Consider the following 15,229-nt stretch of genomic DNA (forward strand, 5'->3'; position numbering starts at 1 on the left):
TTTTTTTACTTATATAACTATTTATATAAATAATTTTTCTAGAAGAATAAAGCACAACATTATATTATATATATATATATATATATATATAATTGTATGGTTAATGTTTTTGTAAAATCTAAAGGAATGTTATGATTGCTCGGTTATTATTTTCACAACTGGCTGATTGATTATATTATTAAGATTATTATCACAAATTCAATATATTAACAAGTAAAAATATGTAAAATATGTTTATAAACTTTGGATCATAGTTAGATTAATCATAATTAAAAATTCAATTTAAGATCTATAAATACAAGTAAGTTAAAAAAATAAATGATTATATTTATTACAAACTTAAGACTTTATTATGATAATCGATGAAACATGGGGATTTGAGTATCAGAGTCTCAGATACTCACCTGCTTGACTTATAGATTGAAGAAAAAAGATTAAAAAATATTGTAACAAAGACTTTCAAAACATATAAGAGAGACAAATAAAAAAATGAGTAGTTTTTGACCCACTTTCAAAACACTATATATATTCAAAATGTATAAAATTATATTTAGTATAATTATCAAATTTTAATCCATTAAAACAGCAGTGATAGAAAATATTACTCGGTGACAGAAAATATTACTCGGATATATTTATAAGTTTGAAAAAATTAAAATAAATGAAAAATGGATATACTATTTCAAAAGGTTATAAATAAAAACTTAAATAATTAGTTCTTTATTTATTAAAACTATAATCTTTCTACAACCCATTTTCTCAATTTCTTTCTAAAATTATGATAAAACTATTAATAATTATTTAGATTTGACTAACCTAAGTTAAGTCTATTCAATAATTTATTTTAGATATACCACCATATTCCAGTAGCGGTAAAAATAAAATTTTTCTTCTAATTTAATTCATCTTGATGTTTAGGGTTTTGTTTTAAAATCTATTTCTTTTTGACAAAATGATGTCAGATGGACATATATTATAAAAATATGTCTAACGTATTTCAATTTTTTTTTAATTTTTATTATTTTTTCAAAAATTAATTTGTGAAAAACTAATTAGGTTTAATAATGGTATTAAATATATGAATCATAAATTTTCTAATTTTTTCTTCTTATTGATATTGTCCATGAATATCCTAAATATATGGTTATAGAGAGAAAGAATCATAATCTCTTGAAAGTATTAGAGTTCTAATCTTCCAAATATATGTTTCAAAACTTACTAGGAAGAAGTTTATTGACTATAATGTGTTTCATCAATATGTTAAGTCTTGACATCATTATGTTGAGTCTTTATTGTCTTTTTTATTGTGAAAATGAATTTGGAGAAAAGTAAGTAAATGAATTTTGGTGAATTTAAAAATAAAATTTGTATAATTTCTTTTAAAGAATTTGAGAGTAAAAGTAAAGTTATTTTAAGATAAAGTTTATGAAATATTTGATAAATGTGATAAAGTAAAAGAATATTTTAATAAAATAAAATTACTATTTTGCCCCTATAGTTAAAATTAATATATTATTATAATTATAATTATTTATATTTATTATATATGGAATCTAACTTACATTGTAATATGGGAGTAAGTTCCTAACTCAACCATATGGAACTCGTTCCCTTTCAATCCATAACTATGTATATACGAAATGGTTTTCATTCCCATGAAATCAATTCTCACTCATCAAAACACATTCTGCACATCATATTTAACCCTAAGCTCACACATATAATGCAATATTAAAGTAAAGAATTGATTCCCATGTTTTGGAATCGGTTCCCTCCATTCATGGAATCAGTTCCCATCTCAGGAAATCAGCTCCCATCCTAGGGAATCGACTATGTCATCATGGAATTGATTCTCATGTCACACAAAGCACTCCTAAGGCTATGGGCAGTTTAGTAATGTGTTGTTGCATGCACACTAAATCAACATGAATCTCTTTATTTATGTGATGATTTAAATCTCTACCAATCTCTCATTTCTTTTCACACAAATCTTCTCAAATCTTTTGAAGCGAACATACACAGTTAGTTCAAATTCGATCCCCTTAATCTCTTTCAATAGTAAATCGTTTCATGAGAACATAACCTTAGTGTCAAGTTTGTCTTATGACAGTCTTTGGTTGTATTATTCTTTTTCCACCATTATATTTAATTAAATTAAAATAGATCTAAAACTCTTAAACGTGTTTTTACTAGTTATCATTCAAATATAAAAGAGAATATAAATATTATCATTATTCATATTCACAGTGTCTTTATCATAATGAATGTCACTTTTCATGAAAAAGAAAATTCGTTTTTTGTCTATCATTTACTTTAGGAGAAGAAAACACTTTTGTCATGATCAGATTAAGAATAATAATGATAAGAATAATAATGATAACAATAATAATTATTTTTTGACTTAGAGGTGAAGAACTTTAAATAATAATGAGAAGGTTAATATTATAAAGAATTTATCTACAAGACTAAAAAAAAGAAAAAAAGATCATACATTAAATATTTTATTTTGTATTATGTTTACATGGTTAATCTAGGCATCAAAGCTTTTTCGTTTATAATTGAAGCTACAAAATTCTCACTTTGATATAAGAAATTATGCGAAGTAAACATTATATTCAAGTAATATGAGAGGAGATGAATGCATTAAAAAGAAATTCAATACGAAAAATTATTAACAAATCAAAAGACATAAAACTATATTGGTTATAAAGTGGTACACTTATACGAAATTGGTTATAAAAAGTTTTTTTTTTTCATGTAACAAAGATGAATACAATTCAACTTGTTATTCTCTGAAAGCTCATTTTGGATTAAACTTAATGTGAAAAATATTGTTCTTCATAGATATTTAAAAATGTGTACATAAAAATTTCACTCGGATTATTTGAAACTCATAAAAGAAGGAATAAGAGTTTTCTTCGAAAGAAGATTTTATATGGTTTCAAATAATCTCCAAGAACATTATTTGAGAGATTTACAAAAGCAAATAGTTTTTTTAGGATATAATCAAAGACAAGAAGATGATCATACTTTATTAATAAAATACTCTATTTTGAATTTTTATCTCTTAAAAATGTACATTATTAATCTTCTCAAAGAAACAAGTCGGAATGAAGACCTATATGAATTCCCATTGAACAAAATTATAACATTGGGAGTGAAGAGGAAATTCTTGTAGAAAAAAATCCAATGTCTGATAGTGTGTGGTAAGCCAGTTTATGCATTATATCTAAGAAAATAAATATGTAAATAGTTGAAAATATTCTTTAATTACTTAAATTCAAGCTCGGAAAAGAGACTACTCTTTAGAAGAAATAAAAAGACATTTTGATCCTAAAGACATAGGGATACAAACTATGCAGGTCCTATTTGTAACAGAAATCTAGCTTAGAGTATCTTTTCAACTGCAAAAGTTAAATTTTAAACCCTTGTTTAAGGTATGTCTGAAAGATGTAAATAAAAATTGAGATTCCTATACAATTCTATGACGATAATATATCAATAATCATGAGCACTGTTTATAAATCCAATATAATAAGACAAAAATATATTGAAATTGATAGACATTATATTAAGGGTTAAATATGTTTTTAGTCCCTAAACTATTGGTCGTTTCTGGTTTTCGTCCCTATTTCAAAGTAAGGTACAATTTGGTCCTCATTCTTTTCGAAACGTTTGTTTTAGTCCTCAAAAACTAACACCATTTAAAAATTTGGTCCTCATTTAGTCAACAAAATGAGGACTAAAACCAAAGTTTCGAAGACTAAAACTAACGTTTCGAAAAGAATGAGGACCAAATTGTACCTTATTTTGAAAGAGGGATGAAAATCAGAAACTGCCAATAATTTAGGGACTAAAAACATATTTAACCCTTATATTAAAGATACTTTGGACAAAGATTTAGTAGTTAGATTGATGTCCCTCCATGACTTTAGTTAGAATACTTTTTATTAAGATACTTTCTCAAAGCAAATTCCATACCTTATATTCATTTACTAACTTACGAAAGAATGCTATAATTAGAAATTATTGAAATAAAAGTATCATAATATCTTTACATTTAGGTCATTTTTAATTTCTTTACACATGATTATTACAAATAGAGGACTCGAAAATGTAATTTTTATTATTTAATATTTTTTTTTCTTTCTCTCCCCTTTCATGTATATATTACTGATTACTATTTGCATAATGATGAAAGTTACACAACAAAACATTTTAACAATATCAGTGACATTACAGAATGAAGAAATAACTTGTTAAGAAAATATATCACTGTGTGTACAAAAACCACCTATGACCAGGTTCAGGTGTTGGTCCAAGACAGAACTCATGATGTTTGTGGCAGAAATGAATCTGTGAAAGGAACCATCTTCTGGACCATGATGATGATGAACTTGTGGCAGAACTCTAGCACTACTATTCATCATTGCATAAGCATTGAAGCTGCATGGGTAGGAAAAGATTTGCTTCAGCTATATGACTCTCATTCTCTCTCACGTCTGTAGATGTTAGCAGAACCAAGCACAACTTTTCCAACTCTTCTGTTTCTACGTGCCCTTCTGCTCATACTTCTTTTCCTTCTCTTCTCAAGAGGTTGTGACATGGGCAAAGAATGAATCCATCTTAATGGCACTAGAGCTGCAAAAAACTGTGCAAGAATTCCCATTGTTAAGCCTGAGTAATCACCGGATCTAACACCAAGACAAGAGGCCAATCCAACACCCAGAATGGCACTAGCTATTGATGACAGACACAGAGCCGATGCAAGGAAAGCTGTAAGAGATCCTTCACACCCCTTTGGACATAAACTTGCAAATAAAACTGAGAAAGGAAGAAGCTTGAAATGAGCCACAATTTCTGCTAAACCAGAGAAGCAAAGAGCAAACACGTCATTGGGAATTCCCCATTTCAGATTTATCTGTTTAACCAAAATGAGATCAAGAAGTAGAGATGAGGCATAAAGAATCTGCACAATGCCTATCAGCTTTCGCATTGAAATTTTTTTCCAGAAACGGTTATAAAGCACAGTTCCTGAAAGAAGCAAAAACTGGCCAATCACCCGAGACAACCCGATTACTGAAGGATCAAGATTTAGGCACTGTGTCTGATAGCAGAACATAGAACCTGAAAGCATTGGGACCATAGCGATTGACCCAATAATCCATACAAGAGGCTGGAAAATGCTCTTGTCACTTATAGCAACGAGAAGATCGGAGACTTGTTTCTTGATGTTCTCTGAGATGGATTGCCTAGAAAGTTTTTGACCTGAAAGTTTTGATATGCCTAAAGATTCCTCTCTTGTTGAGAGAGAAATCACTAAGTGTAGAGACAGTAAGGATGAAAATATTGCAAACATTGTTCTGGGAGGCATTTTCTGTAAGAAATAACCACCAATCAAGTTGCCTAAGATTCCACCTGCTGCTAATGCCATGAATGCATATGCCTGCAGGCCACCAATTTTGTGCTTCTTGCCATACTCTGCTACAAGAGCATCCTGTGCCACTTCTGCAATGGATGCTCCCAAATTACTAATAAGCACAGAAGCAATTAAGTAGGGAAGCACTTCCTGTGCAACGGGGACCAATGCCAGCAGACTCCAAGAAAGAACTTGCAGAAGACCTGAAGATTGAACCAAAAAGATTTTATTAAACTTTTTAAATCTTTGGGGGGCAAAATCAGAAACTAATTCAGAAGGAAATACAATCTTAAATAATTTACAGGATAAACTATCCTCAGTGATGTAAAAAGAAAAAACAAAAAAAATAATCAATGGAGTAAAGTTATCCTATTCCTCAACATGTCCATTAAGAAAATCCCTTAAAAAGATTATGAGTCTTCCTCTAATGTGTCAGAGAAACTTCCTTCAATGTATAGGAATGACACTCTAAACTGTAAATCTGTATGGTACATAACTTTATGTTCTACACTCACACAATGCAAATTTTTTCTTGCTTTCCATATTTTCAGATCTTCTGATGTTAATCTACATACTGACACGACTATTTGAACAGCACTAATCAAAATATATACACAAGAAACTCAACAATTTTAAGCTTGGCTACATCTTTCCCAACTTGTTGAGCCATAAACTACTCCACTACTGCAAAATCATACAGCTTTCACCGAAATCATGGTAAAAGACTGTATTAACAAGACAAATACACCTAGCTTTTCTTCTTGTCTTCCCGAGCTCTACTCTTGTAACTTATTAATAATTTTTTTTTGTATCACAGTCAACCAAATTAAATTCTGATTTATAGTATATAAGCAAGTTGATCATTTACTTGTTTCAGTAAAGAATTTGCTCACACAAAAAAGTGTAAGTTCAACAAAAAAACACGGTAACATATAAAACCAAATATAACCTTCATACAAAGAAAAAGAACAACCTAAGATGCAATTACAGAACAAAACAAACTTGTAGATTTCGTTCTAGAATCTCAAAACTCATGAATTAGATTTTCACTTTCAGTATTCATAACCTGTGTTTGGTCTATCTTTTTTAATACATTTTCTGACTGACCACGATGTTCCTATGATCTAATCAGCATGCTAGAGATAAGAGATTTAAATTCTGATCCTGGACTTTGCACGTGTCTGCTCTGTTTTCAAACTTATCTCACTTCACTCAGATAAAGCTCAAAATAACTAACGAAAAAATTAATCAAATCTTACAAGACATCAATATTCTCATAGTCATTCAAAATACCTTAGATCTACATACAGAAGAGAATGATAATGAAATTAAAAGATATATTCAAACTAGTGGCTGCATACAGAAAGGTCAGTGTCTCCTTGGTCTGTAACTAATGCTTTTATAGCACCAACTGAATTACACAGAAATATTAAAAGACACAAGCTTGCAAAATAAAACAAATAGATAAAACATTATTCATTAGAAAACAAAATTACAAAACTTCAGGGCAGTTTGATTCTCTTCTCCCTCTTTTTATTTTAAAAACTGGTTCTTAAAACAATTCCTTACTACTCAGTAATCAAATTCCCATCCAAAACCAAAAAATAGAAATATATAGGAGATTTTTGTCTTCTTTGACTTAAACTTTCCTAAAGTGTTCGAGTGTTTAAGGGACAAAGGCTTAGAAAATAGAAAGTTCTCGAGGGACAAACCCTTCCAAATATGCTCACAAAACAAACAAATTTTACAAAATAGCAAAAGTTTTTCTAGAAATAGTAAACAAAAAAACAAAATGCTAGCAACACACCCTTTAAAACACACTGTCTATTATTGACTAAATTCTTTCCCGTAACCCAATAATTGAGTCTGTTTCAAAAAGAAGTGTTGTCAACTCTGTTCTACAAAACATACACGACCTTAATGTTGTTTCTACCCTCTTCCAATCTGAGTTACAATTTTAATCCTAATCTAAATGAAATTCTAATTCTAGTAAAGCATCTAAGCAAGTGTATCTAAACCATTATATACAAACAACAAAACATGGCTAACAAGTTACTGGTATGAGAAGAACTCAACTCAACTCAATCCTCTAAAAAACAAGGTCTTAGATTCAATCCTAATGGTAGCTAACCAGGAATTTTACGTGATAACAGTCATCCAAAAAACTAGTGGACAATTGATAACATTAACATGATTGATTACACATAAAAACAAACAACATAAAGACATGATGGTTAACCATACCCCCCATGGCAAGATAAGGAATTCTGCGAGCCCCATTGATATAGATGGCATCCGAAAGAATTCCATAGAGTGGCTTCGCCACCATGGGTAGGTTGGCAGTGTTCTGCACGAGCTGCAACGTGGAGGGGTGCAAGTTGAGGTTGGTAGCCATGTGAAAGTTCAGTGCCAGCCACGGAAAACATCTGAAACCTTGCACCCAATAACCCAACCCACACAGCAGCACCATGTATCTGTTCCTAACATCCTCGCTCTGTTTCTCCTCGTACCTCTCCTTAACCACAACGCGTCTCGTCATCACCGTCAACATTGGTCTCTCATTGACGGCGTTGCGCCTCGTCATCACCGTCAATGCGGGTCTCTCATTGCCGGCGTAGCTGGTGGGGTTGCTGTGGTTCAGGAAAAACTCCACAGGTGGCAGAGGAGGTTTTGTCCGAGGTATGCGGAGTGATGGCATGTTCCGCCCCAATGGGTTCTGGGAAGAAACAGCGTAAATCATGGTTTCGGGATTCAGAACTTCCCAGTGAAAAGGAACAATGGCTAATGTTCTTGTTCAACGGGGAAAAAAACCAGCCACCCAGTAGATAAAAAACCAAACTTTGAAAGAAAAGAAAGAAAAGCTTTTACATTTTGTGATTAACACATGATGATTGTGGAGTCGAAAGGGTGAGCAAGAGAAAAAGGTAAATGGGTAACCTTTTGTGTGTCATGGTGTATGTATGGTTTGAGTATGTGATGATGGAGTGGAACAAAAGATGAAAGTGGTGAAAGAAAGAATATATACCAGAGAGGAGAGAAGGGGTAATGGGAGAGGGATCTAGAAGAGTGTATCGTGGGTTTTTTGTAAGAAAGATTAAGTCTTTTTATATTTATTTATGTGAGTGTCGTTTGTTTTTGAGAGGGTTGAAGAGGGTTCGAGGTTTGAGATTTGGTTGGGAAGTGAAGGATGATGACAATGTAGAACAAACTGGTATGTGTGTGACACTGTGATGTGTGTTGTTTTTTGAGGGATTTGTGTTAAAAATTGTGAGGGTTTGGGTCCCAAGCGTGTGATGGAAGGGCTTGTTTGGTTGTTTGTCTGGTTTTGTGTGGTGTGGACGTGATTATTGATGGGAAATCTACGGCGAAGGAGAGGATTCACGGTTTTTGTCAGACTGACTGGGACCGTTTTGTGCAGTGCAGGTGTTTTTTGTTCTTATTTTTATCAGTAACAGGTGTTTGGTTTTTACTATTATGTTATAACCAAAATAGTTAGTTAGTTATATTTAGCTGACACTAGATTAAGTTGTTAACATTAACATGTCTGACTCTGTTTAGTTAATTAAAAAAATGCAGTGTATATTAAAAGTAGGAGTCTGTTATGAAGTTTGAGAATGAAATAAGAATTTAAGTAGGAACAAAGAAACAGAAGAATTCTTAGATGAATTAGATCATGTTATCAGGGTAAAACATTTGAAGATTTTAATCTTTATTGTTTATCTCATTTTAGCTTATTTTTATAATGAATAAATTGTGGAATGTTATTGTCCTTTTCTTAGATGTTTGAGAGAATAATGCTACTTGTGTTAATTGAATTAATTTTTTTATGCATTTAAAATTGAGTAGTATTATTAAAATTGGTATCTCCCTAAGATAAGTAATAATAGATGAAAAAGAATTACAAGAAGAATATTAGAATATTTTTTTTATGATTATTCACAAAAACATTTCATGTCTAGAAGTGAATGTGAAACATGATTTTTTTTATGAAAAATATATTAAATAATATGATTTAATAAAATTTTTTAAGTCTTTATGTAATGAAACAGTCTAATTCACATTATTTTTGTATTATTTTAAAGTTCATATCTTATAAATATAATTAATATTTTTTAAGAAATAATCATTTTGTAATCTCTCTCTTTCATAGATTCTAACTCTTATTAACTTGCGATAGAGAGAATCCAATCAATTTTTATTAATTTGAATATTTCAATAAATATTTAAAAATATAAATTAATTTACATCGAGATTCAATTATATCTAAATATACTATGATAAATATATATTTTTCTTCTAATTTAACTTAGAAGAACTAAATGCAGGTAATGAAGTTTGATAACATGACCCCAGTAGAACTAAAAATTGGCTTCCATTAGGTTAATCTTGAGTTTCACATGACAAAATGTGATCTTAGGTGATGGGAATGGGTCATATGACAATTTTGGTAATAATTTTTAAAAAAATGCCTTTTTGGTCTTTCCTGTAATCCTATTAAGTATATTTTAGATAAAAAAAATGTATAATTACAATATCTGATTTTCTTAAAACAATGTTATGTTATGAATTAAGTTTAATATATTAGAGAAATAATAGATAATATAATATTATTTAAATATTCTATAAATAAAATTCAAATCAACAAAAAATTTGTTTTAATCTATTATTAATTTTTTACCACCTTTAATAATATTAACACCCTAATTAACGTTTTATTTAGTTATTGACATAGATTTATTTTCACAACATAAAATATTGTTTTATCCTTATAACTTATTGTCTTATGAAATCTTACTTTTTTTTAATTTGTATTAGATTACTTTTAACTTCGTTGAAAACTTTTACTTAAATACAAAAATTTACATTCTTATTAATATTTTTTTATTTATTGACAAAGATATATTTTATTATTTAAATTTGAGATCACACATATTATCGTAATGATATCTCATAGCATATTCTTTACAATGAAAATGCCTTTACTCAACAAGGTTTACAGTTTTAAATTTTATATCATATTATCATATTTCAATAAAAATGTCTTATAAATCCTAGATCCCACTTTTTAATTTTATTTAAATGTAAGAATTATTTGTTTCACAACTTCAGCTTTATTCGAGATAAATTTGTTAATATTGTAATTATTTAAACGTTTTTTTTTTCAGTGTGCAAAACAAAACAACACCACTTTATTTTCTAAACGACTAACTTGAAATAAAAGTTTCCAAATAATTAATTCAGTACCAACATAATTTTACTATATTATATAAATAATTTACTTTTTGAAGATAAATTTGGTGATAATTTTTAATTATTTAAACTATTAACTTGAAATAAATGTTTTCAGAGAATTAATTCGATAAAAAAACAGTTTAAGATTATTGGATTAAAAAATTAAAATTTCAGAAAATTTTAAATTTAAATTGCTAACTTATGTGTTATTTTGTAGATGATTTGTTTGGATAAATCAATTAAAGCTTTTAAATCTAAATTAAATTATTAATTGGGTATGATAATTTAATTTATTCATTATGAAAAAGAAAATGAAAGATGCATTTTAAATGTTGAACTTTATTAATAAACCTGAACAGAGTGATTTAAATCCTCTAAAATATAAAATATCTGTTAAAAATTCCTAGTGCAGGCAATGATTATCTTGATAATTTACCTTTCTGTAAGGAGATTACACTAATTGGAGTTCATATATAAGACAAATGGATTATCATTAAGTCTCTTAAATGTCAATGATGGTTTGCATAATCATCCAAAGTTCAATTACTAATCACATCTTCAAAAGCATCCCTTGCAAACTTTATGACATCCAAAATATGCCATAGCCCCACATACAACGGTTGCAATGCTTCTACCAAACTCAACAGTTACTAATTAAGAAATGAATAAATAAATAAATCTAAGAAACAAAGGGGTCCAATTCTCAACTTGAAGTCATCTGTGTGTTCTGCATACATACAATTACATCTTTGGTTATGTTCCTTATTCTAGTTGCAGAAACAAAAGAACAGTAAAAACTGCAGGGGAACATGTTACCCTATTTCATCATGGAATCAAGTGGGTTGGGCTTATAGGTAATTACACTGTTGGTGAAAGGGTAGAAATAGATGTAACAATCTCCCCTCATCAATGATATATTCTAGTTATGAATCATCTAAACTAAACTACGTGATCACAAAATGGTACAAATTTCACTATAATCAGTGAGTGAGAATATATATGATATGTTCCTAATACCATGGCCTAGATTCTGCTACATAGTGAATACGGATGTATCATATCATGTTCTCTTAAAAAATTTACCACCTTTCTTTCCCATGCCAATGCCCATATCAGAAGGGAAAAGGTATTTTGTATCTGGCCTCCATTTCAACTCTTTCAGAGTAGAAAACAAGGTTGCAAGTTCAGGAGAGATATCACTATCCTTTATATTTTTACATGACTCTACTCTAAGGCACTCTAGCTCCTTCCAATGCTCAATTACGGACTCCAAACCTTCTGTTGTAAGCAACGAGCATCCTTCCACGTAAAACAATTTCACCCGCCTGAAAATAGACCAGTAACAACTGTAATGTAAGTAACAAATAATCTCAGTTTATCGACAACACATCCATATAACTTATCCACTAAGGATTGCATAACTTGTTCTTTGATGATAAACAATTCAATGCTAACTAATGATATGTTATATGATAAATAATTAAAGTATAAAGATATCAGTACTATCAGTGTTCTTTGATGCTGCAAGAAATCGTACGTTTTAAAATAAAGTGATCCCCGACTGAAGATCACAAAAAGGAAAACTTAAAGATAAACTCTAAAAAGCAATATAAACTCCTGGACCACAATGAAACCACAAGTTACAAGTACTTATTTTCAACTTCATAAGCTTTAAGATTTCTCTCTATAGACGATGCCATGCTAGTAACACAATTTTACACCTACACACTACATAAATTTCATCAATTTGACTTTATTGAAGCGGGAAAATGTTTAAAGCAGGAGAACAAAAGTACATTATCCAAAATTTAAAAGGTGTCGATTTAATAAACAATTATAATTCAAAAATTCAAATCAACATACATAAATTTTAAAAAATGCTATATAATATATATATATATATGTATGTATATATATGTATGTATATATGTATGTATATATATATATATATATGTGTGTGTGTGTGTGTGTATGAGCTTAATGTTGTCTTATACTATCAGAATTCAGCCAAAATATATAAATTTTAAAGTAATTATTACAAAAAACAATAATTTTACAAATACACGACAATCCATGGTTAAATGACAGTAAAAACTATTATAATTCAAAATTTAAATCAAGATGTTTCACAAAATGTTAACAACATCCTTCCTAATACTGGCAACCCATTTGCAGAACAAGAACTCTTTACACTGCTCAATGCATTTTAATTAAATCCTGATTCCTGTCTTTGTTTTCTCATATTACAATTTTTTTTCCTTTTATTAAAAAAAGGCAAACCCAATTTTACCACGGGCCAAATCCATTTGCACATTTACAAATTCAAATTCAAAGTAAAAATTAACCTGAGAAAAAAAAAGGACAAAACTTAGATCCAGTTTCTGAAGTGTTTTTCACATAGTTCTCCGATCAGAATCATAATTCCACTTCAGTTACACATGTTAGCATTTAATGCAAACATCAGTACACTAATTACCGAAATGAAACTGAAATTGTAATTGAAAAGAATTGAAAACCTAACTAACTGCATCCAAGTTGAAAAGATAAAAAAAGATCCCCAATTTAATACATTACCTGCAAACAATAGCCAAACTCAAGGTGCTATTATCCAACCCCCAGCAATCCTGAAGAACAATGTCCCTAGCATTCCTACACACCGAAAACAACGCTCCCACGCCATTCCTATCCCTTAACTGGCACTGCTGCAAATGCAACCTTTCAAGGGCCTCACAGCACCCCAAATGCTCCTCCAATCCAGGGCTTCTATCAATCACTTTACACGACTGAATCCTCAAAGTCTTCAAATTTTCGCAAAACGAAAGCCCCGCGAGCCAACCATCATCCATCCTATGATCAACAATCACCAACTCCTCCAACATCATACAGCACTGCCCAATCGCCTTAACCCCATCGAAACTCCCCTCACACCCAACAAGCTCCAACTTCACCAGCCTCCTACACCCCTGCGCCAGAATCGTGAACCCAATATCCGAAACCACGGAATCATAGAACCCTTTCAAACTCCCAACCAATTTCAAAATCTGCAAATTCCGACACGCCGCAACGCCGCGCAAGACGGCGTCGTCGCACCGCTGCAGCTCGAGCTCCTGCAGCGTGGTGCACTCAGAACCAACAGTCGAAATCCCGGCCTCGCTGGCACCGGCGACCTCGAGCTTCCGTAGATTGGGGCAGCCGCCCGAGAGCGATCTGAGACCCGCGTCAACGGCCTCACTAGGTAACAGATTTTCCACCTTCCACGTGGAATCCACGCGCAGCGAAACCAGCTTGTGACTCACTACAATGTTGGCTAAGTCTTGCGGTGAAGCGAACGAACCCGGAACCAAATCGACGTGGTTCAGGTTCGGGAAGCGGTGGGTTAACCGACCCGAGAGCACGAAGTTCCAGTCAAGGACCCGCAAGGTTCGGACCAACCGACCCTGAAGGTTCATCCAGCGCTTGCAGACGAGAGAATTCGAGTTTCGCTGCAAATCTGGAAGCTTCTGGAAGATTCTGATGAGAATCTCGTCGGAGAGCAGCAGGGTTCGGTCCATTAGTATCAGCGTGGAATTGGGGATTAGGGTTTTGGATTTGGGGTCGGAAAGGTGCATGGCGAGGACCATAGGGTTGAGTGGTTCAGCTGCTGCTGCTGCGGCGGCGGCGGCGGCGGAGGAGTTGAGCCAGGGATTTAACGGTGGCTGAGGAGAGAAACTAGGGTTGGTTTTGGAGTTGGAGTCAAACGACATCGTTTGGAGGAAGAGGTGGTGGTGTTAAGAAGCTTCGCATTCCCGATTATCAGTGAAGTGGAGCAGAGTGTTGTTGTTGTTGGGGCGTGTTTGGTGTTCGGCATTGTTTGTGGAGCTATCTGCCTATAATCTATATCTATATCTTAACAACCCTTTTTCTTGTGGGTCTCTATTTTCTTTTTATTATTTTCCAATCATTTTCTTTTTTTCTTTTTGTTTTCTTCTTCCTGCTTTTCATACCACTACAGACAAATTATAATAATCTCTTTATATTTTTTATTAATGAATTTACCAATAATGACACTAAAGTTATACCAAATTAGTAAATAAGAAGAGTTTTACAACATATTCATTAAACTCACTTAACTCTTTTTTTACCATATTTTCAACTCACCACTTTGTTATCTTTTGATATACATCTTCATATATTTAATTTTGTGCCTATATATTTTATCTTGTTTATTTTCTATTTAATTACTCAATTTGTTCTTTACCATGTAATATGGATTATATTTCCTATTAGAAATTGAATTATTGATATGATTATGAGTACACAGACAAGAATCAGCATCGATAAGCTAAGTTACAAGGTACAAAGTTCTAATATATGTATTTCCTTTAAGAAAATACATAGGTTGGAGAAAAATATAAACGAAATGAAAATAAGAAGAATAAAAAAAATTAAAATCAATTATTTTTAACAAAACTATAACTCATTTACTATAACATTAAAATAAGCTGTTAGTAGGTTCTGAGACTTTTGGGAATCGAATTTTAGACGGTGTTTTTCTTTTCTCGTATTGGAAAATAGTCACAATTTAGATTTTTTAGTAAC

General features: G+C 31.2%; 2 protein-coding genes across 2 annotated transcripts; both read right to left on the bottom strand.

The window, feature by feature from the left end:
• Nucleotides 1–4,104: 4,104 nt before the first annotated feature.
• LOC124846795 (putative folate-biopterin transporter 9, chloroplastic) lies at nucleotides 4,105–9,098 on the bottom strand. Its single transcript, XM_047324148.2, has 2 exons — nucleotides 7,664–9,098; nucleotides 4,105–5,622 (listed from the first exon to the last, which is right to left on the bottom strand). Exons 1-2 carry the CDS (start codon nucleotides 8,157–8,159, stop codon nucleotides 4,487–4,489), a joined length of 1,632 nt encoding a protein of 543 aa, XP_047180104.2. The 5' UTR covers nucleotides 8,160–9,098; the 3' UTR covers nucleotides 4,105–4,486.
• Nucleotides 9,099–11,331: 2,233 nt separating this feature from the next.
• On the bottom strand, nucleotides 11,332–14,519 carry LOC124846794 (F-box protein At5g51370-like). Its single transcript, XM_047324145.2, has 2 exons — nucleotides 13,226–14,519; nucleotides 11,332–11,976 (listed from the first exon to the last, which is right to left on the bottom strand). The coding sequence occupies exons 1-2, from the start codon at nucleotides 14,392–14,394 to the stop codon at nucleotides 11,712–11,714; spliced, it is 1,434 nt and encodes a 477-aa protein (XP_047180101.1). The 5' UTR covers nucleotides 14,395–14,519; the 3' UTR covers nucleotides 11,332–11,711.
• Nucleotides 14,520–15,229: the final 710 nt, after the last annotated feature.

The sequence above is a fragment of the Vigna umbellata genome, chromosome 3 (genome assembly GCF_029865625.1).
Source record: "Vigna umbellata cultivar VRB3 chromosome 3, Vumbellata_1.0, whole genome shotgun sequence".
NCBI classification, from domain to species: domain Eukaryota; kingdom Viridiplantae; phylum Streptophyta; class Magnoliopsida; order Fabales; family Fabaceae; genus Vigna; species Vigna umbellata.